The 23,018-nt window shown below is 48.1% G+C and overlaps 1 protein-coding gene across 1 annotated transcript in view; it reads right to left on the bottom strand.

Annotated features, from left to right (window-relative positions):
- The window catches only part of NOL6 (nucleolar protein 6), a 530,178-nt gene that overhangs the window by 425,542 nt on the left and 81,618 nt on the right, over positions 1-23,018 (bottom strand). Inside the window, exon 8 of the mRNA XM_085628873.1 lies at positions 21,983-22,103. Coding sequence (XP_085484999.1) covers positions 21,983-22,103 — 121 coding nt within the window. The remainder of the gene's footprint in view (positions 1-21,982; positions 22,104-23,018) is intronic.

Raw genomic sequence — 23,018 nt, 5'->3', positions numbered from 1 at the left:
ACCAGGCCAAGCCCATTGAGGGCTGCATGTGCTGTTACCAGGGACTTAACAAGCATTGGCATAGCCAATAGGTCTCGCCTTTGGGACCTTATAAGTATTTAGCCATGCAACAGTTAATGTTGTTGCACCAAGGATATTGTGCTGCATAACTAAATACTTATAAGGTCCCGAAAGCGACACGTATTGCCTATGCCAATACAGATATCCGCAGGAGAGACTACTGCTCTTTGCTAGTGTCAAGTGACAAGCATGTGAGTGGATAAACATTTCTTGCAGCAGGCAACGTGTGAGATCAACTAAGGTTTTGTGTTGCTAAACGCATCTTTGCATTATTCCAGATGTGGTGCACGCCAAGGGAAATACAGTGTTTGATTGCGTAGCCTCTTCTTCATCCTGCTAATACCGATGCCAGGATGTCTACAGGACTTAACTTGGGGAAGCAGTTGCGAAGTCCTTCCTGGCAAAGTGTGAACAACGGTTTAATGTCATGCTTTTGCATCGAAGTTATGTCCTGACTCCTAAGGCACAACTACATCAACAAACTATTAATCAATTACAAAGCCACTTGACATAGCGTGAACGAGCTAAGAGGTTACTGCAGGAGGCAGTGAGAACAATCAAAGTAGGCGGCGGAAATGGGTGCCATTAAATAGGAGAGGGTAGCCTCACCCGTTCAGCGTACGAAACATGCACACATCACAGATCTGTCGCACTCCATCTCTCCGGTCTAAATTGTACTACCCACGTCACATTTCAGCTGCCAGAGTAGCGTCAAAAACTGTAATAAAAGTGCTTCATGCTGCTGGCAGAGTTTGCACAGGCTGTGGTGCTTTCCCAGGAACCTCCAGCAGTAGGGAGCGTAGACACAGAAACAAGCCGTCAGAATGTAACAAAACCGGTATTAGGGTTGTAGTTCCCGGAAGCACAGTAACTATTTCAGACAGTGAGAGAAATACATTTAAAACATACATGCTACGTGAGTTTTTATTTGGAGGATGCGCATGCATTTTTAGGGACAAAAATGACAATTTTGCTGCAGCTTACTTTAAAGGATAAACGCGATGCCTTGCCGCGAGAACTTTATAATGGACCAACTTTCCTTCAATTATTTACAATGTTCGTTTCACACAGCAATTCATTGTTCCTGGAGCAATGCGGGGGGAAGGGGGTAACAGTGGGCGGGAGTAATAGGGGTTGGGAGGCTACTCCTATGAAAGCAGCTAATAGCGGGTAAAAACATGAGGCATAAATGTCAGGAAAGCTTTGCTTTCATCTCCAAGTAACTATCAGCTTGGTGGGTGAGGAAAAAATAAAAAGCTAGCAAAATTTAAAAACATGATATTGATCGGGGAAGGCCAGTGTCACAGTTAGTAAATTAAAACAATTGCTACCCAGGCGTTGTTCAACAACGCTGGCAATTTCACAAAACACTACCCTGCACGAGCTACCAAACCACCCTCAAGTGTTCTTTTGAATGACTCAGAAGGCATTCAGCAAAGCTGTTGTTTTACTTTTTTCAGAAGATATTAGCACTCTGAAATAGACATCTAAAAGCAATATACAGCAAAACACGAGAGTAACCAATACCAAACTTCCTTCAAACTATTTCAGCTGAACTCGTTTGTGTGCAATTTTGAAATGATGGTTCAGCTTAACTTTCAAAGTGATTAATCAAAGTCACACAAAAACAACCATCAACTAATGTGTGTTTCGAATTTCCTCAGCGCGCGCATGCCAGAAAAGATGAGCTTTTGCTAGCGATAATTAAGACCGCATTTTTAAGCCGAGTTTATGTTTCCATTTAGGAACAATTATTCTTCAATTGTTGTCTTTCCCAATTGAAGTACCTTCTGATCGCGCTACTTAATTACACACAGCAGACTCATCTTTTCCTCTCACACGACTCTCTGGGCCATCGCTAGTATCCGTGAAATAAACATTTCCAGCTCCACAAAGACAGAACAAGAGTGAGTCTCCATTAATCGCCTGTGCTCTTCCTACGCAATATGTGTATCTCAGATGCAATCTATCAGCCGCACTTACACTGAGCATCGGTTCAGCATCGTAATAACATACAAAAGTGTAAGGTCTAATCAGCAAAATGCACGGAACAGACGCCATAGTAATGTTCCAGCCTTTAAGCACATTTCTTACCGTGCTGCCGACCCAGATTGGGTTGTCTTCCTACCAAGTGTAAAAACTGCAAAATTCAAAATAGTGGGAGTTTTTTTAATAAACACTCACTGTTTGAAACCGATAGTTTGTATTAACTTGTAAGTCCACAGTCTAATGCAATAACACAATTGAATATATGAAAATCTGTGGTTTGCACGCTCTCGCAGAAAGTATTTGTCTGGTCGAAACAATGTGTGAATAAATTGAACACTGAATTACTGAGACCGTACACAGATACAATAAAGAAGTCACCAACATGCTAGCTGCGTGGTGCACGCGCGCTTGTGTGAAATCTGACACATAACAGATGGCACACTGCGCGCCGCTGCTCGTAACCACAAGCCGTAGGCTGATACATTTCCTGGGAAAGACGGGACATGCACCCGCCTTTGCCCAATTGCGTGCTGTCTTTGCACGCAAAGCCCAATAGAAAAAAAGCTTTAAAAAAAACCACACGCACCAGCAGGTGAAAAGTCCAGAGCAATTCCAAGAGGTCATTTTCCTAGAGCAGCGCATGCGAGCTGTGCTAGGCTCAACCTAAAAACCACCCTCTCCTTCACCGGCAAACAGTGCAGGTTTCGTAAGTGTTGCCTGATGCTGATCTCGTTGAAGAAGAGTTCTGACCGCAGCATTCTGAACTACCTGAAGCTTGTTCAGTAAATAGCCAGGCAGTCCAACGTAAAAGGCATTGGCGTAGTCAAGGCACGGCGAACAGTTTTCCTTGCAGAAATTGGGAGAAGTGGAAGAAACTTTAACGATTTCAGAACGCCAAAGACATACGAGTCCGCTTGTTAATCTGAAGGCCAAAGCTCAGATTTTCATCAAACCAAATCCCCAAGTTCTTCGTGGGTTTGCCATCATATGGAGCTTAGTAGTTCATAATTCTGCAGAATGGTTTGCTTTCCATACTAGAAAGCATTCACTCAAAATATCAAACACAGGGATGAAGCCAGCGGAGCTCTGTAAAGGGCACCAAAATCACCTGTTCAGCTGCAGCTATCATTTCGTGGGCAGCATTCAGGCTTCAGTTCCAGAGGCTGATGGTTACAGAATAGGCTGTTTCTGGGTCCTTGTCCACTTGCAACAAATCCGTTTCTCTTGCTTTCCATTTTGCTCAACTTATTGCAAGTTCCCATCCTGCACACTGCTTGTAGTGTTCTGTCTGTCCACAAATCCTGCAAAGTGATCTTTTGTTTTGCTAACACAATGTGCCCTAGGGTTTCACACTTGAAGCATCTCAGCATATTTTCTCCAACGAGTACCCCTCCCTGAACTTCCTTGCTCCACACCTTTACTTGGCCAAATTCCTTTTTATTTGTCTTTTTTTTTTTTTTTTAACTTTCTGCACAGCATGCACATTGCCACAATTTTTCTCAGCTCTGTCACACACACTGTAGTATGTTTTGTCACATCAACTATGGTAATAACCTCTGTTTAAAATTCTGAATTCAGAGAAGTTGTGGCAGGATGCTTGGTAGGTTTCAACTAATGAAATCATCTGCTTTATCACCTGTCTTCAGTAGATTTCCTCATCTTAACTACATGGTGACCATCTGGCACATTCACTAAATCAGGAAGATCGGGGGAGGTACACCAAAAATACGATGGTACAAAAGAATTGTTGTTCAAATTCTGAATTTTAAAGAATCAGAGTATGAGGATACACACTTGTACATAGTGTAGGACTTGTTCCCAAATTTATGATGGTGCTGTTGAGGGAAGAATTGAACAGACTGGTGAGAGCAAGAATGAAGGAGGAAAGAGGTTAGGAGCTGTTAGCACTCACAACTAACGTAAGGGGGAATATGTTCCGGATGTGTGCAGACCTGCAGGACTTGAAAAACAATATTTGTGTGGACTAATACCTGCTTCAGAAATGAAGGCAGTTTTGGGAAAAATGCGTGATCAGTGTCATGGACATATCATCTGCATTCTGCCAAGTCATATTTCTGAAAGACTCTAAACATCTCACCTTAGTCACAGTGTTGACAGCATTTCGGCATCTGAGAACACCATTTGGAATAGCATCTGCAGTAACGGTGTTCCAAAGGATGACAGCAAAGGTTATGGCAGGAATTGAGAAGGTGATGATTTTTCACCATCATATACTGGTGTACAATGTCGAATGTGAAATGTCAACTGGGTGAGCTGTGGCAAAGTAACTTGACATACAATATCAGATGTGGGACTCGAGCCAAAGGCGAACTTGGTTGAAACAGTAGAAAAAGTGCCTGTGGGGTTTTCTTTTTTTTGTTTTTTAAACCTTTATTGATCCTTCAGAATGTACACTGCTATTCAGCCAACAACCCGGAGGCAGGCAGCTTGAGTACGTAGCGGCGCACCGCTCGAGCTGATCTATGTCGTACATTGAAGCAGAGTACCCAAAGCAGTGCGTTTCGTATTTTGCAACAACAACAACAACTGTAAACAATAGTCGAGGAATAGCGACATACGTAAGGGACCGATAACCCTACATTCACCGCCCCGTGTCCACGTGGCACCATGTCCGCATAGTCACCAAACATCCCATCCAGGTATAGCGCAGTCTAGCCGCCAGAGCCCCTGGGACAAAGGTAGCACCCTCCCCTCTCGCTCGCCCCCCGACACAGCCCACCATCCCAAAAGCGCTGCAGCATCAGTCATCCCGCAAACTTCCTCAGTCATTTCCAGTCACTCCCGCCCCCGCCAGCCAGTCCACCAACGGCTGCCATATGTCTAAAGGTCGCGAACGCTGCGGCATCTGGTCCCAGTAAGCGGTGAGTTGCTCCCTACAGTATACCGCTGATTTCACCCAGCCCAAGATTGTCGGCGGAGCCTTCTTCCTCCAGTGTATCGCCAATTGACGCTTGGCAAGCAATAGAAGGAGGGCCACAAGTCGTCGCGATGTACCAGGTATATTCTTGACAAATCCCAAGAGGGCCACCAGTGGGTCTGGAGCAATAACCATGCCCACTATCTCCCCTACGCCAGAAAAGACTGCATCCCAGAATCTATGTATTGATCCGCAGGTCCATACAAGGTGATAGAACGTAGCCTCCCTTTCGCCACATCTCCAACACTGCGTGTCAGCCTGTAATCCCATTTTAAAAAGTTGTACGGGCGTACGGTACGTCCTGTGCAAGTAATTAAAGTGGATCAGCCGCAGTCTATAATTAGGTGACAGTTGTTCAAGTTGGGAGCAACAAAATTCCCACTGTTTCTCTGTGATTTGTATGCCTGCGTCATCCTCCCACAGTGCTCTGGAATCCACGTGCGCAACAGGTGTTGCGTTTTGTGTAACCCTATAGATGCGTGTGATCAGTTTACGCGGGGAGGAGTTCGAAAGTACGTCTTCCAAAGCAGCCAGTGTCGGCGGGGCCTCTGGGAACGTAGGGTATCTATGCTTGCAGGCCGACCGCAACTGATAGTACAGTAGCAGTTCCGATGCCGACGGTTCAGACGCTGCAACCAAATTCTGCACGTCGAGGAAATTGTCGTCCGGATACAAGTCCCCCGCCACCTTCAGGCCGCAATCATGGGCCCGTCGCACCACCGCCGCGTCCGTCAGCGGACTCAGCAGGGGGTTGCCATCCAACGGCATGCTCGGGGCGTAGAAGTCCGACACGCCCACGCGCCTCGCAATGCTCGACCAAGCCCATCGCACCATTTCCACGGTGTCGATGTCTTCCCGAGGTCGTTTATATCTCTGGTACACCGCTGTCCGTAATGGGCAGGGTGCTGCTACATCCGTTTCTATCGCCACATGAGGCTGGTAAGGAATTGGGTAGTGCCAATAATGCAAGTATTGTGCCTGCGCGCTGTATGCATACAGCTCAAAGTCCGGGGCAGCTAGGCCCCCCTGCCGGAAGGGAAGTGTAAGGAGGTTCCATGCGACTCTAGGTTGCTTGCCCGCCCAAACTAGTTCGATCATAGCCGAGCGGAGTCGGAGAAAGAACGCCTTTGTTAGTGGCAAAGGGATATTAACGAATAGATATAGGAATTTAGGCACAACAATCATTTTGGCGATAGCAATGCGGCCTAACAAAGAGAGCGGCAGTGTTTTCCATCTCTTCACTTTGCTCTCCAGCCACTCCATAGCCACCCCAAAATTAGACAGCCATATGTCCTGGACTGAGCGGCTCATCTTTATACCCAGATACTTGACCTCGTCAGCGACCCATTTGATCGGATATTCAGTGTGACACACGGCCGTGCCATCCGTCAACGGCAGCATCACCGACTTTTACCAATTTATATCGATGCCGGTTAGGCCACTATAGCGTATCACCTCTCTCATCAACGGATCAAAGTTCTCAGACGAGTTCATCATGTAGATGGTGATATCGTCAGCATACATCGATATGAGTAGACCGCGCGATGTAAATCCGATGCTACGCTGAGTATGGTGTTGTCTCATGCGAGCTGCCAGTGGTTCCGTAGCGATAGCAAGGAGAAGCGGTGAGAGTGGGCACCCCTGCCGAGTTCCTCTAGTTATGGAGATAGGTGCAGACGTCTGACCATTCACCCGCACCCTGGCCGTCGGGTCATTGTAAAGTATGCCAATTCGCCTGGCAAATGGCAGGCTGAACCCCATTCGGGTAAACAGCGTCCGCAAGAACTTCCACTCAAGGGAGTCAAATGCCTTGGTCGCATCCAGTAACGCCGCCGCGGCCTGCACCTTGGGATCTAGATAGTGCAGGAGCCCAAACAGCACCCTTAGGTTATGTGAGGTGGACCTCCCCATTACAAATCCCGACTGATCCGTTAGCGCTATCTGCGGCATCATAAATTTTAAGCGGTCAGAGAGCAGTTTCGCGTAAATTTTGGCATCAAGGTTTTTGAGTAGCGTGATAATCAACGCTTCACGCATTGACTGGGGGAGGATGCCTGTTTCCATCGCCTCCTCATATACCTTGTGCAATCTCGGAACCAGGATGTCTGCATATTCTTTATAGAAGGCCGCCGTCAGCCCGTCAGGGCCCGGTGCCTTGCAAGGTGGCAAACTGGCTATTATCGCCCGTATGTCGTTCGGCTCAAACGGTAAATCCATATATTGTCTGGCACTGTCATTGAACCATGCCAAAGCTATGGTATCAAGGTACTCGGAGAGCACCTTGTCCTCCGGCGACACCCTCGAGGTGTATAATTCCCTATAGTAGTCCGTCATGGCGGCCAGTATATCCGGCGGCTCCCTCACAACTCTGCCCTCTGCGCTCTGTAGTTCCAGGATATGGTCCGACCCTCGCAGCGCTCGCAGCAGGTTCGCTAGCGTGCGGCCGGCTCGATCACCTTCACCATACCGTCTGGCCTGACAGTCTTTAGACAGATAAGCGACTTCTCTGTCCGCCTCCTCCTGATACCTAGTAAGCTTCGATCGAAACGCAGCACGGACGCTATCCGACGGCGCATTAATCAATACAGTCTCAAGTTGCGCAAGCTCAGTTTCTAACGTGCGCAATGTGTTTCTTATGGATCTCAGAACTCCTGTTTTTAGCGACATGCAGTACCCTCTCGTCACCACCTTACAGGCCTCCCATAGCGTGCCCGGTGAATTCACCGTGCCCTCGTTAATCTCGAAGTACTCCTTCAGCTTTTCGCGGAGTTCCTGCTGAAATACCTGGTCACGCAGCGCCCGGGAGGGAAACCGCCAGCTAAACAGTTTGATATATTGGGATGGGGTGGACACGGACAGGCACACCGGGGCGTGGTCGGACAGCGACCGCGGCAGGTGCTCCACCTCTAGTACTGAGGTGTGTAAATCTCTGGATAGCAGCCAGTAGTCCAGCCTGGACCAGGCAGCTCTATGCGTTGTTATGCATGTACCCACGCGGTCCCCGGGGTGCAGTAGCCTCCAGGAGTCCACCAGCTCCGCATCCTGTATAATACAGCCCAGCGCCTCCGACGCTCTAGGATGATGGTCCCTGGCTACGCCCTGTCGATCCATAGTGTCCGATAAAACAACATTGAAGTCCCCCCCCCCCCACAGTAAGGTCGCCGGGCCACGATCTGCACCTTATGCCACAAATCCCTATAGAAATCTGGGTTATCATCATTTGGACCGTACACATTCACCAACACCATTCGCATGCCGCACAGCGACCCCACAAGCAGTATGTATCTGCCTTCAGCGTCCCTGATTTCCTCGTGTGTGGTCCAATGAAGACCTCTTCTAATCAGTATCGCCACACCTCTGGAGTAATTAGAATACGATGCGTGGACTATCTCTCCCCATCTATTACGCCTGAGCAGCTGCGCAGCATTGGAAGTCAAGTGGGTCTCCTGCAGGAGGCAGACGTCAATGTCCTTTCTTAGTAAGTAGGCCTGCACTAACCTGGCCTTGCGACTGTCATTCATGCCACGCACATTCCAAGTGAGACACTTTATGTTCTGCACGGCAATGGAGGCACAAAAGAACAGTGTTCAAACAGCAGACCAGATCCACTCAGCTCGCCACACTCACACCCCCAACCAAAGTGCGTTTCAGAACCGAACAGCCCCACAGGCCACCAAGCACGGGAGTGCGCACAGCTCAGCGAGCAAAGTGACGGACAACAAGGCAGTGAATGTTACAGTATTGATTCCATCCCAACAACTCGCCTCCTCAGACCCTACGCTACAAAACAAACAAACAACAATATCATCCCCCAAACTCACAGTAACAGCATCCCCACCCGCTCCAACCCCCCAATCAGGTTGTGCTAAATACCCCCAGGTCACCCTCCCTACCCTTGAAACTGTAACTAAAGCCATTGGTAGCAACCAGTGAGTGGGAAACATCCCCTGAGGCGCGCAGGGTAGCTACCTACTAACCCTGTACTTGTGACAGGGCGATCGAGCTCTGGCCCAGCATGCCGGCTCGAGGACCTCCCTCCCCCAAATCCAAAATCATATGCACAGCTCCCCCAACATGGCAAGGCGACCGCCGATGTACCCAGCAGACATCAGGCCCCGAGCCAGCCAGGGCAGGTAGGTCGCAGCGGTATGTCAGAGACCTAATATAGTCATTCACTCCACATCACTTAGTCTGTCCTGCGAAGCAGGTCCCTCTGCAGGCGTTTGGTTCTTTTTGTCTCTGGCCAGTTGTTTCGCATACTGCAGGGCCGCTCTCGCATCTACGAAAAAAGATGGTTTCCCCGGGCCCTGTACCCTGAGCTTCGCAGGGTAAATTAGTGAATATTTCGTGCCCGTTTGTTGGAAGATTTTTTTCGCCGGCATGAATTCCCTGCGAGCGGCCTGTACTTGCATGGTATAATCCGGGTATATTGCGATGAGGTTGCCTTTATATTGCACGTCCTTCATGTCTCTTGCCATACGCAATATCGTGTCCCGGTCCCTGTAGTTTAAGACGCGTGCAATAATGGGCCTAGATGGTGCTCCCGGCTTAGGCTTAGGTCCCAGTGTCCTATGTGCCCGTTCAACAAGGAACATCGACGAGAGTCCCGATCCAAACAAGTCTTTCAGCATCTGTTCGACATATTGTTCCATGTTGGTAATGTCCGTTGTTTCCGCCACCCCCGTGATGCGGACGTTGTTGCGCCTCGAGCGCGCCTCCAAAACCTCGTTCTTTTGCTGTATGAGCGCCAATATTTTATCCATGCCCCGCAGTTTGTTGACGAGGTCAGTCTGACTCTCTTCCGTTTCGGCCACGCGTGTTTCTAACACTTCCACCCTGCCTTCTTGCTTGTCCATTCTCGTTGTGATGCCATCCATTCGTTCCGCCAGCGCGTCCATTTTATTGTCAATGCCCTGCAGGCTCGCCTTTAATTCCTGGAACATTGATTTAATGTCCGCATCTTGAGAGCCACTGCGGTCGTCCTTTGCAGCTTCTGCGTCTCGAGGTTCGTGGTCCGGCGCTTTCTGTTTGGATTTGTCGAACGTGAGCTTCGGCTGTCGGGTGTCCGGCTTACCCATGTCTGCCAACCAGCGCAATCAGTCGACCGGAGCAGCCGTGTCACAGACACCTCCCTCGTCCCCAGCCACTCTTTACCAGGCTCGCTCGGCAGTCAACAAGGCGGGCAGCCGTCGCCAGCAGTCCGGGGGGGCACCTTCTCCTGCGCAGGGGTGTGACCGCCGTGTAGCAATCTGCCCACACGGGACAGCAGCAGTGCAAGACCCCAATCTCAAGCCACCGCCTGCGCACCAGCCCCACTTGTGTCTCACAGTTCGGGGCTGCGTAGTATCTCAGCTCGGCCTCAGCAATGCTCCAGGCCCCAATCCGGTCCCCCGCCAGGTCTGGCTCCCGACATTATGGCGGCGCGCGCTGCACTCCCCAGGCGCTAGCACCGAGTGCCCCTCGCCTCCCCGGGCGGTCCCACTGTTCCTCAAGGGGCCGGATCTCTGCAGCCCATTGACTCCGGCACAAGTCAGTGGTCAGCCGCCCCAGCTGACCCCGACACACCGCCCGCTTAAGGCGGGCTCTTTCTCGCAGTCAGCCGCAGCGCCTCTGCTCCAACTATAATGGCCGCCCTCCGCTTTGTGCCGCAAGACCCGATTCGGGGTCCAATGCTCCAAGGGGACCTCGGGCGCCCCCTCCTACCTCGATGTCCGGCACAGCAGACGCAGCCCACGCGGCCCTGCAACGTCCTCCGATCGCCGGCGCGGGCCCCTTCTCCTCGATTCCCGGATGTTCGCCAGGCCCTCGGATCGCGGGGGCGCAGAGAGGGCTCCCTCCACTCCTCAGCACCTCAGACCAGCAACGATCCGCGGCGCAGGGCACGCCGCCTCCGGACTACGGCTCCGCCCGCGGGGGTAGTGTTTGGGGTAGGTCGGGATCCCAGGTCCGGGCTGACCAGCCGTCCGCTGCCGCGCAGCACGGGATACCCTCGGGCACAGCCCCTCGCCAGTCCCCGGCGTCCGTGAGCGCGCCAGGCCGTCCAGCCGCTCACCTCTCGCCAAGCCGTCCTCAGCTACCACATCACCCACCGGAGCGGGAATTCCTCCAGGCAGAGCCCCCACACAGTGCGTCTCCGAGGGGTCAAGAGGTCCGAGTCCAGGCACCAGTTTTAGCAGATAAACGCCGGATTAATGTGCTCGATCGGCGGAGCTGCGGTTTCAGGCAGCCATTCCGCTTCGCAGCCAAGCCACGCCCAGGTCAGATCTTTTCTAGGGTTTGTGAAATATTGCTCCAAGTTTCCAAAGAATACTTGGCATATAAAGAGTACTTTACACGTTTTGATTAAGAAAGAAGCAACTCTTAAATGGTGGGACGGTCACCAGGGGCATTAGACCGGGGGAAACAAAGATTTGCTATAATAAGGTGTTTGCCAATTTGAAGGCAAAAGGAAAACTACCACCATGATCAATGCAAGTTTAAAGGGCTTTGGAGCAGTTCTGACTCTGGTAGAAAAGGGTGGTGAGGACATAGTTGCCTTTGCCTTACAGGAGCAGAGATGAACTATTCAATGCTTTGGCTTGCAGATAGGGCATAAAGAGTTTTCATATTTTTCTGCAGGGCCTTCCTTTTGTGTAAAATGTAACCACAAATCCCTAGTATTGATGTTCTCGTGAAAAGGGACAGGACAGGCTACACCTGAGATAGTAAAATGTATTAGACCACAAGGTCTGAGAGAATTTGATTTTCAAGTAAGAGATAAAAAATTAGGTTGGCTCTAAAATGGAATTGCAACGAAGGACATGGATAAAGTGCTAGAGAATGAGATGAAGTACAGAAATGGAGGAGGGGAAGATAAGGCTGAGCAATTCTAGAAACTGAGGGATAAACTGAACATTTGGGGATGGAACCCTAAAAAGGGGTGTCCAAATAGGTGGGAGGGAGGGGTAAGAGGGAGGTAGATAATCAACCTGGCTCCTGATGGACATTAACGACATAGGATTACTAAGGCCAAAGCAAGGAACATTGTTTGGTAATCCAAAATGGATGCTATTTTTGTGTACTGGTCAAAGATTTTCATTAGTGTACTAGGTGATAAAATCAAAGTATTGCCACACAGCGCTTGGCGGTTGCCAGCCCTCTCATGCTATACTCACTGCAGGCCATAAATGGGGACTCATTGAGGGCGTGCTGGAGGGTATCCCTACACGCTGTCCATTAGACGGGCGGGATATGTAACAATGCACTGATTGTTGTGACCCAACTGTATAATAGACGAGGCGGGCTGCATGTGTAGGTAGATGTGTTAACAGGGAACTGCATAGCAACGGTGTCAAGTGCAGTCTTTAGAATGACAGGACATTGGCCCCTAAGGACGTGCTTAGTGTTGTTCGACTAGCTTGCCTCCGCCTAGTGAATATTGCACTGTTATACACTCTCTTGTCAGATGGAGGGCTCGCGCAGGGTATAGGGCCTCTACCGGGGATCCGGGCTAGGGGCCGCCGGCCCATAGACCTACCCCCGGGGCATCATTGAGTCCCCCAGGCTTCCCTGACTCTGAAAGTGTTTCCTGCTGTGTGTAGGCTGTTCGCTGCCGGCCTCTAAGGTTGTAGGCACATAAGCTGTGTATCACCTCTGGCATGACCTGTTAAACAATTAATAAATGTTTGATAACAAAAAATCAAAGTACTGCAGATGAGCAGTTGTCACCAGTTTTGGTTCCTGATACACCTTGAAGCTGTTGCTGAATATTATGAGACCCGTTGAAATTTTTCCAGCCGAAGAGTTCCTTTGTTAATACTGGTACATTACAAGTCTAAATGGTTCGTGAACAAGGTGTTGAGTACCATTCTCGAGGCCTCTGTCACTGAATATATAAGAGAGGAGTTTGCTAAGGAGTTAGTGCCTGAGGTTATCTTGGATAATGGAGTATAGTTCGTCTCTGAAGAGATGAAGGAATGTTTGTGTAGTGTTGCTGCGGTGCACCAGAAGACTGCACTTTATGCTTTCCAAGTGATGGACTTATTTAACAGAAGAACTGAATGTTATGAGGAGTATACAGATGGCCTTGGAAGAGGGGATTCCGATTAAGACACCTCTATGTGAGATGTTAAGGACACACCAAAGAGCTCCCAATATGGTAAATGCTATATTACCGATAAAGTGTTTGAGAGGGAGACCATCTAGAAGTAAGATGTCACTGCTCTGGTGTAACTTTCTCATGGTTATTTCTTTTTTTGTGAGCGGACAAATGAGGAGGTGTATGATTCCTCCTTCTACAAATGGTGAAGGAGCTGGGGTATAATGGAATATTTGTATGTCTTGGTGCGATTAAAATATGTGGAATGTTAAGATGCCACTGTATAAAGTGGTGGTAGGTTGAAGTTGGTGAATAGGTTGATGACATCTTGAGGCAGGACATTTGGTGACAATGTTTTCAACCAATTAATCCAACAGCCAAATGAATCACTAGTCTTCAGTAGGTCAAGTTTCCTAACCCTAACCAGATAATAAAGTCCTAAATAGCTTAACTGGATGGGGAATTCGATGAAATTAAAGTGAGGATAATGAACAATGAAAAAGCAGTGGACAGCTGAACTCTAATATGGATGCTGGGGGAGGGAGAATACATTAGCGGACCATAAGGAGCATTTTGAGCAATGTTCAATCGCCTCTCTGACCCACCTACAGACAAAATTGAGTATTGCAAAAATGAAGCAACACCCCAAGCGTTTCCAATACTGGGTTTGCATACTCTTCTTTTGAAATGGAATGGAAGTTAATAAAGAATGGTTAAAGATTTTCACAACACAATGTGTTCTCTGATAAAATTGCAATTCATGTTTATGAGAGCTATGAGGCTTTCCATGAGAGGACGCTCTGGTGCTGAGAAGGGTTCCACCGCGGTGTTGGAATCATCAAGCCCTGGACGGGGGAGGCTGCAAGGAAGATGGAGATGAGCAGGATGGCAGCAAATGTGCAAATATTCCCTGGCTTGACTTGGACTACTAACCTCAAGAGACCGGTATTGGAAAGAGTGAAGAATGAACAGTTTGAAATAGACGAGGCTTCCCTGTGATGCCAGGGTAAAATGGAAGTGTAAGATATTCTATTTCACCCAACTGGAGGCCGCCCAAGAGTTCCTTAAATCCAGTAGAGAGAATTCAGATTGAAGGACACTGACCTCTGTGACTGAGTTTCTCCTTTTGCTTGTATTGTTGTAGTTGTGTAGGAAATAGCTTGAGCTGAGGTTTCTCTCATTTTAAAGGGGAGGGAGAGTGTGTTTTAAAGATTTAGTCATATTGCAGAGTCCTTCAGCCACTGAAAGGGTTAAATGGTACCAATGCAGAAGTTCTAGATGATCAGCCATACCCTATCTTCCACCTAGCCCCCAACTCGGGACTAGATCTTGTGGCACTAGAGTTGACTGTGTGCAGGATGATGGGGTAGTAGTAATTGGAACAAATAGTTCTGACTCAGTGTTAAATTCATGTGGGATGGATGGGGTGTAAGTAAATACAGTATTTGTAAAGGGCAAACTAATCACCCCTAAGGGTCTCAAGGTGCAGGGGGGCATTGAGGAGATAAAGTGAGCTTTTGCCAGTCACATGATGCTGAGCTGCCGCCAGGATTAAACCGAGATCCCCGTTCTCCGGAGTCAGCCGCTCTGGCCACTGCACCACACTTCTACCACCGTCACTGCATGAATTACACATAATAATCACTTCTTCTATATACAATATTTAAAATAAAAATGTGCAACATTTCGATGCTACACGATCGTAAAAGTATAATGCTCAATATTTAACTGGACATATAAACACCTACGTGTCTTATGTAATGCTAGCATCAACCAAATTAATCTATGGGTTCCCTCTAGGAACACTACAGTCCTGCAGTAACATTCTCTCACTAAATCCCGGATTATCCCATGCCATACATACACAAAAGGGTGAAAGTAGTTCACTATAAGTAGTAATCGATATAGATGTAACACTATCCTCTGGCCCGTTACATATACATAAAGCAAAATTGATACAGTTCAGGTTTTGAGTATGTTTTAGTAGGGAATTATATAAATATAGTTTTAAAAAATGGAAAAGCAGGCTCCCCAAGGTGCGAGTTAATTGTTAATTTGCAAATTAAGGGATTGTTGTGACAATATATATTCGACACTAGGCTCATGAAAGCTGCACTGTTTACTCTAGTAGACCTCGAAACGTTTGGATTAAATAGAAAGATTTTTAAACATAAAAAGGTATCCAAATTGGAGACGTGCACTATGCAAATGCTTCTGTTATAAGCATGCCATTCTGAGAAATAAGCTCAGCTTTCCAGGGTACTTATGGATAGGAAATTACCAAGAACACCATGGTTGCAAAAAATACACAACCTACTCTTAATTTCAGAACCAAGTTTATGGAAACATGATTTACGAGGCAAAAGGTATAGTTTCTCTTTTTATTTGCAGTTTTATATAGCGCGGTCTCAACCCAAAGGTATTGGAGTGCCTTACAAGGGCACTAGTTGCATTACACAAGGACACATTCATTTTTTGTAGTGACTTGCCCATCACACGAAATTGAGCGGACGCCGAGACTCGACCCTAGTTCAACAAATACATTATTTTTTTATTGCATCTTGCTGCACATAAGGAATATGCTACTTACCAGTATGCATCTGTTCTTGGCATGTAGAGCTGCAGATCTATACACTGTGCATAGATCGCCATCTGGTGTTGGGCCCGGATGTTTGCAGTTTGTTTTTCCTCTTGGAAAGTCTTTGGAAGTCACGAGTTCGGTGACTCCTCCTTTGGTTCGTATTGCGCATGGGCTTCGGCTCCATCCTCAGATTGTTTTTCGCCAGCAGGGAAAGATGGAGCGTAGTAGGAACAGTAAAGAAACCCATGTGTATTGTATCTACATAAGATAAGACTGGAACGGATACAGGTAGCCGGGGAGGCGGGTGGGCGTGTATAGATCTGCAGCTCTACATGCCAAGAACAGATGCATACTGGTAAGTAGCATATTCCGTTCGAGGCATATGAGCTGCAGATTATACACTGTGCATAGATTATATAGCAGTACCCAACCCTAGCGGCGACCACCGGCATCCGTTGCAGTCGTTTGAAACAGTGTTTTTAGTACAGCTTGGCCCACACTAGCTTGCTGCTTGGTTTGCACATCTACACAGTAATGTTTTGTGAAGGTGTACGGTTTTGACCATGTCGCTGCCTTGCAGATGTCATCTAGTGGTATGTTCCCTAGGAAAGCCATAGAAGCCCCTACCTTCCTTGTAGAGTGGGCTTTAGGGGGAACCGATAGCGTTAGTTTTGCTTTGTGGTAGCAAATCTGTATGCATTTTACAATCCACCTAGCTATCCCTGATTTGGAAATAGGGTTGCCTTTATGTGGTGGGGAGAAGGAAACAAATAGCTGTTTGGTTTTTCTGAAAGGTTGTGTTCTCTGGATGTAATAAAGTAAAGCCCTTTTAACATCCAGTGTGTGTAAGGCTCTTTCCGCAACTGTTTGGGGTTGCGAGAAAAAGACTGGTAATTCTACCGACTGGTTTAGATGGAATGGAGAAATGACTTTGGGTAGAAATTTGGGATTGGTGCGGAGTACAACCTTGTTATGATGCATCTGAAGAAAAGGTTCCTGTATAGTGAGTGCCTGTATTTCACTAACTCTTCTGAGGGAAGTGATGGCCACTAGAAAAGCTGTTTTCCATGTGAGAAATTGCAGCTCGCACTTATGTAATAGTTCGAAAGGGGGTCCCATTAACCGTGTGAGGGCTATATTCAAGTTCCAAACAGGTGAGGGTGGCACTCTGGGTGGGATTACTCTTTTGAAGCCTTCCATAAAGGCATTGATGGCTGGCACTTTGAAAAGTGAGAGGTGCTGCCTATTTTGTAAATAGGCAGCAATTGCAGCGAGGTGTAACCGAATGGAAGTATATGCTAGGTTACACCTTTGTAAATGGAGTAAATAACATATAACGTGCTGTATGGATACATTTAAAGGATTGATTGTGTTGTTGTGGCAGTAATCAACAAATCTTTTCCACTTTGCTGCATAGCACGCCCTAGTAGTAGGGCGTCTAGCTTCCCTGATAATGTTCATGCAATCAGGGGGAAGGTTAAGGTATCCAAATTCTAGGACCTCAGGAGCCAGATCGCAAGGTTGAGTTGAGCTGGGTGCGGGTGCTTGATCCCTCCATGGTTCTGGGTTAGGAGGCATGGCGAGAGGCGTAGCTTTTGGTGTGGTACTACTGAGAGTTCCAGCAGTGTGGTGGCGAATAGGTCTATGTGTGGATGCCCCCACTTCTGAAAGAACGGGTGAAGAACCTGTGGGTGAAGTTCCCACTCGTGGATCTGCTGTGTCTGCCTGCTCAGCAGATCTGCCACGGTGTTTTGTACTCTTGGGACGTGTTGGGCTAGGAGAAAAATCTTTTGTGGAATTGCCCATCTCCATATGCTCTGTGCTAACTGAAAGAGCTGTGGAGAGTGTGTGCCCCCTATTTTTGAATGTAGTACATGGCAGTCATGTTGTCTGTGCGACTGAGGACTGCCTTGCCTGAAATCTGCGCCTGGAAGGATTTTAGGGCGAGGAAGATCGCCAGTAACTCCAGATAGTTGTTGTGGAGTAACTTCTGTTGCGGCGTCCACGTGCCCTGTGCTGTGAGATGTAACAGATGAGCTCCCCAGCCGGAGAGCGATGCATCTGCCATTAGGATTATTTGTGGGACCGGGTCCAGGAACGGTCGACCTCTGGAAAGGTTTGTGGCGTTCCACCACTGCAGAGAGCGATGGGTGCGACCGTCTACCAACACCAGATCTGTCAGTTGTCCCTGGGCCTGGTTCCACTGGCGCGCCAAGCACTCTTGGAGTGGGCGCATTTGGAGTCTTGCATGGGGCACTATAAAGATGCAAAAGGCCATCATCCCTATGAGCTGCATAAACACTTTTGCTGGGAGAGAGTGTTGACATAGGAATTTTTGACGCAGCGCCTGTATTTTTGCAATCCTGGCAGGATTGGGATAGGCTATGGCTTTTGAGGTGTCTATGGTGGCTCCGAGATATTATTTTGTGTGTGATGGTACCAGGTGGGATTTTTGATGGTTCACCGTGAAACCTAGCTGGTGAAGTAGTTGGACCGTAGCGGCGGTATGTTGCACACATTGTTGGTAGGACGTGGCTTTTATCAGCCAGTCGTCCAGATAGGGGAAGACGTGAATGTGCTGTCTTCTGAGGTGTGCAGCCACTACTGCCAGGCACTTGGTGAAAACCCTTGGTGCTGTTGTTACCCCGAACGGGAGCACCTTGAACTGGTAGTGTTGTCCGTCTACCACAAACCTGAGGTACTTTCTGTGAGACTGGTGTACTGGGATGTGAAAGTACGCGTCTTTTAAGTCCAGAGTGGTGAAAAAATCGTTCTGGGAGAGAAGTGGAAGAACCTGTTGGAGGGTTACCATGTGAAAATGGTCTGAATGAATGTAGGTGTTTAGAGGTCTGAGATCTAAGATAGGTCGTAGGGTCTCGTCCGTCTTTGGAATTAGAAAGTACAGGGAGTAGACCCCTAAATTTTGTTGATTTATGGGGGCCTGCTCTATTGCTCCTTTTTGCAGGAGGGAGATCACCTCTTGTGTTAGTAGCGCAGTATGTTCTTGCGACATAGGGCGGTTCCTGGGTGGAATGTTGGGGGGTGTAGATGTTAATTCTAGGCAATAGCCTGACTGAATAATTTGTGTCACCCATCTGTCTGAGGCGATTGTCTCCCAGACGTGAAGGAAATGTTGTAGTCTGCCTCCGACCAGAGTGGAATGGTCTGGAGGGAGCGGGGGAAAGTCATTGGGCAGGAGGTGTGGCAGAGCGGGCGGTATTTGTTTTGCCTCTGTTCTTATCATTATTGCCTCTGTATCCGCCTCTTTGATAGCCCTTCGTGAAGGTAGATTGAGGAGGGGATTTATAGGACGTGAATGCACTGTCCGAGGAGTAGCCTCTGCCCGTGCCCCGAAAGGAAGAACGGCGAAAGGAGCGCCTGGGAGTCTGTGTTTGTAGGGCTCCCATAGATTTCGCTGTGTCGGTATCTTTTTTCATTTTTTCGAGGGCTTCGTCTACTTTAGGGCCAAATAGATGATCTTGGTCGAATGGTTGATTTAATATAGAGGCTTGAACCTCTGGTTAAACCCTGAAACCCTGAGTCAGGCATGGCAAAGGAGAAGGACACTGGTGTTTATGGCCCTGGAGGCTGTATCTGCTGCATCTAGGGCACATCGTATCGAGGTATTGGTTATTGTTTTTCCCTCTTGAATACGTTCATTAGCCCTAGTCTTGTACTTTTCAGGGAGATGGTGCATGATGGTCTCTAGCTCATCATAATGCGCCCTGTCGTATCGGGCCAACAGTGCTTGCGTATTGGCAATACGCCATATGTTGGCCGCTTGTGACGCAGTGCGCTTCCCTGACGCATCTAGGAGCTTGGACTCTGTCAGGTGGGGGTGCCTCGCCTGACGCCTGAGAATTTGAGCGCTTCCTAGCTGTAGATACCACTAGGGAATCTAATGGTGCAGGGCCTTTAATGTAAGAAGGGTCTGTGGGGGCGGCTTTGTATTTCTTCTCTATTCGAGGGTTTAGGACCCTGGCCCTGACTGGGTCTTTAAAAACCTCAGGGGCATGTTTAATTACGCCCTTTAACATAGGTAGAATGGCAGTGCACCTATGTGTATCGTCAAAAGTGTCTAGGAGAAAATCCTCCTCCACTGGGTCGGTATGTAACTCCACCCCGTGGTAGTGTGCCGCCCGTTGTAACAAATGGTGAAAACCCAAGGAATCTTCAGGAGGGGATGGCCTAGATGGATAAAGGTCATCCTGTGGGACATCTGGGATGTCCGGATTGTTATAATCATCCCATGGGTCTGGAGATCCAGTAGGGGTGGGATCTTGTGGCACATCTGCTGGATCATAGTAGGGGTCCCCTAAATCGTCTGGGACAGGAGACAAGGTGGGGGAACAATGAGGTGGAGGGGGTGGAGGTGGAGAGGGTGGAGGAGGTGGAGGAGGTGGGGAAGGCACCCTGAAAGGAGAGGTAGCAATGTCCTTTCTCTTTGGAGGTGGAGGTGGAGCTGGCTTGTCCAAGTGTCTCTTTTTTGAAGACAATGTCAAGTGTCCAGTCTTTGGATCCTTGGTGAGGGTTTTTTGCAAAGGATCCGGTGTGAAAAGCTCCTGTGACACTGGTTGTTCGGTCGGCGCCGAAGGTTTCGGGGCAGACTGCTTTTTAGGTTTGTCGAAGCAGTGCTTCCGTGGAACCTCCGTTTTTTTGGTCGGTGCCGAAGAAGGTCTCGGCACGGGAGTGTCGGTGCCGAGGGTCTTGTAATGTTTGCGCAGGTTTCGACACCGAAGACTTCGGTGCCGGGTTTGGTGTGGAGGTGGAGGCCGATTTTTTCTTCGGTGCCGAAGGGTGTTTTTCAGCACCGGTGGTCGGCTGGCTCGAGCCCGAGCTGCCGGAAGGCTTAATAGGCTTCTTTACCGGGCCCGAAGGTGGGGTGTGAGAAGCAGTGTCCTTGGTCTTGCCTAGGCCCGGAGGCGAAGGTGTGACCGAAGCCTTTTTCGGTATCGGCGTGGGAGGGGGAATTGTACTCACAACCCGCTGCGCCGGGGTGATGTCCTCCACGTCTGAGTCGTCGGCCTCGGAAGCGCTGACGAGGTCGTCGTCCTCCTGTTCGATGTCCTGCTGTCCCGGGGCTTCGACGTCGTCCCCGAAGATGTCGACTGGAGCAGAGGTCGAGGAGTGTGCCATGTTGCGTCTAGCCCGTCGATCTCGTATGGTCTTTTTTGAGCGAAAAGACTTGCAGGCGGGACAGTCTCGGGCCTCGTGTTCTGGGGAGAGGCAGAGGTTGCACACCTCATGGAGATCGGTGTGGGGAAACTTGGACCCACATCAAGGGCACTTCTTGAAGGGAGTTCTTTCCACCAGCCGAGACCGGAGCCGGAATAGGCCCGAAGGCCGCCGTCGACCACCGGAATCGAAGAAGTGCCGAGAGAAGATGAGTAAGATGATTTATATCTTTGAAGAAGCTCGATGAGCGAGGATTTATGCGTCGATCGGTGAACTGGGAAGTTCGGAACCGGAGCGCGAAGTATTACATCCGAGCCCGATGGCGGAAAAAAACAATCTGAGGATGGAGCCGAAGCCCATGCGCAATACGAACCAAAGGAGGAGTCACCGAACTCGTGACTTCCAAAGACTTTCCAAGAGGAAAAACAAACTGCAAACATCCGGGCCCAACACCAGATGGCGATCTATGCACAGTGTATAATCTGCAGCTCATATGCCTCGAACAATTTATTTCAAAACACAGTGGTGGCAGCAAACTAAATTGACACACTGAAGTGATCATGAACAAGATCAATGCGCTGTGGTGAAGAAACAAATCAAAATGCACACTACTCCTCTAGGTTTTGGAGTGGAGTGAAGAAAGCTGAGAATAAGAGCACCACAGATGTACACTGTAGAGAAGTCAAGTTTGTTAAGAGTTACTTCATCTGCTGAGAAGGTCATAAGTTCTATTCTAAGTTGAAAGTACCAAGAGAACAGCTTGTACAGCTCAACTCTGCAGCTGATTTGCCTTTAGGATGAAAGCAGATTGGTGAAGAATCGACAAAGTATATCAGTTCAAAGGAATGAGTAAGAGTTCTGTTTTAACAAGATTTGTAATCAGTTAATAATTAAAGAAATAGGAATTGTTAGTGGCAGCTCTGTGTAGGGAATGAGGCAAAGTATCAACCTAGGAGGCACAAGGAGGTTTAGCAATGTGCATAATTTTTAGTGCATACCCCAGTATGCAGAGGGCAACACTATCAAGAGAACTACTGACCTCCAGCTGCATTCCTAACTTACTGTCTTCAATGTCACCACAGCAAAAACGAAAGCAAACCCTCTAGATAAGAAACATGCAGACATTAGGTTTCCAGCATCCACACATACGAACATCACATACCCAAGAACTGAAGAATGTTCCGCAGGACTTGGTATCCACTCATCAGCTTATTGATTTTGTGCTTTGAAAGGAGATACGCGACAAGCATGGATGCTACAAAGCCATTGAAACAGCCAAAACCCTGGAAGGGAGACAAAAGGTGCGGTGTGAGAAGCCCAAATGTACTAATGATCGCTTCATGGACTTCCATATCAGACGCCAATGTTCTTCTAGGAAAGGACTCACTGCGTTGACCAATCATTAATTCAGAAAGACATCCACACAACAGCCCATCTAGATTAGAAGAAGGCATATTAGAGGTAGGGAAGGGCTGGTCCAACAGTCTGTCAGATTAGAGCAAACAGTTCAACACTTAGTTACGATTACAAAAGATAATGCAAAGCTCCTGTTAACATCAAGAGAAAAAAGCTTTAAACTATTAAATCATAAGAACTAAACAGTACTAGTGAAGAAGTCAAAAGTGGAAACACAGAAAGCAGGCTAGGCCAGGCTGCACAGTCTGTACTTTGTCACTGGCAAATAACAGCACTCTATTTCAAATGTTGTTGATCCCACGACTTCTGCTGAACACCAAGCCATTTTTTAAAAATTATTCTGGATTTTTTGGGGATACATGCGATAATTAAAATCTTCTAAACACATTTTTCAAAAGTAGTGCAAACCACCTTTGCAGGCGGTCCAACGTTCCCAAAGATCAACAGATAAGTCATATCATAAAGATTATTTCATCAAAAGGTGACCAATGCAAACGTTATCTGGATAGTTCCTGTCCAGGTCAGGGGGGAAAAGCTGCAAAACATACAAAATCCACCAAAACTGAATCAAAGGAATCCGAGATGCGCATCTATAATGCAGTCAGGATAAAGCCATACTGCCCGAATTTAACTCGAATAAATAAACAACCTGTTTTCAGTCTGGTTGATCTTCCACTTTCAGCTAAAATACGAAAATTAACATTGTATTCTAGTGATATTTGCCCCATCAACTATTCTTATTTGCTATACAAACTGTTGTCAATAAAGGTGGGGTGAGAGGT

Source organism: Triturus cristatus, chromosome 2_1 (genome assembly GCF_964204655.1).
Source record: "Triturus cristatus chromosome 2_1, aTriCri1.1, whole genome shotgun sequence".
NCBI lineage: Eukaryota > Metazoa > Chordata > Amphibia > Caudata > Salamandridae > Triturus > Triturus cristatus.
This window is presented reverse-complemented; position numbering and strand designations above follow the sequence as displayed.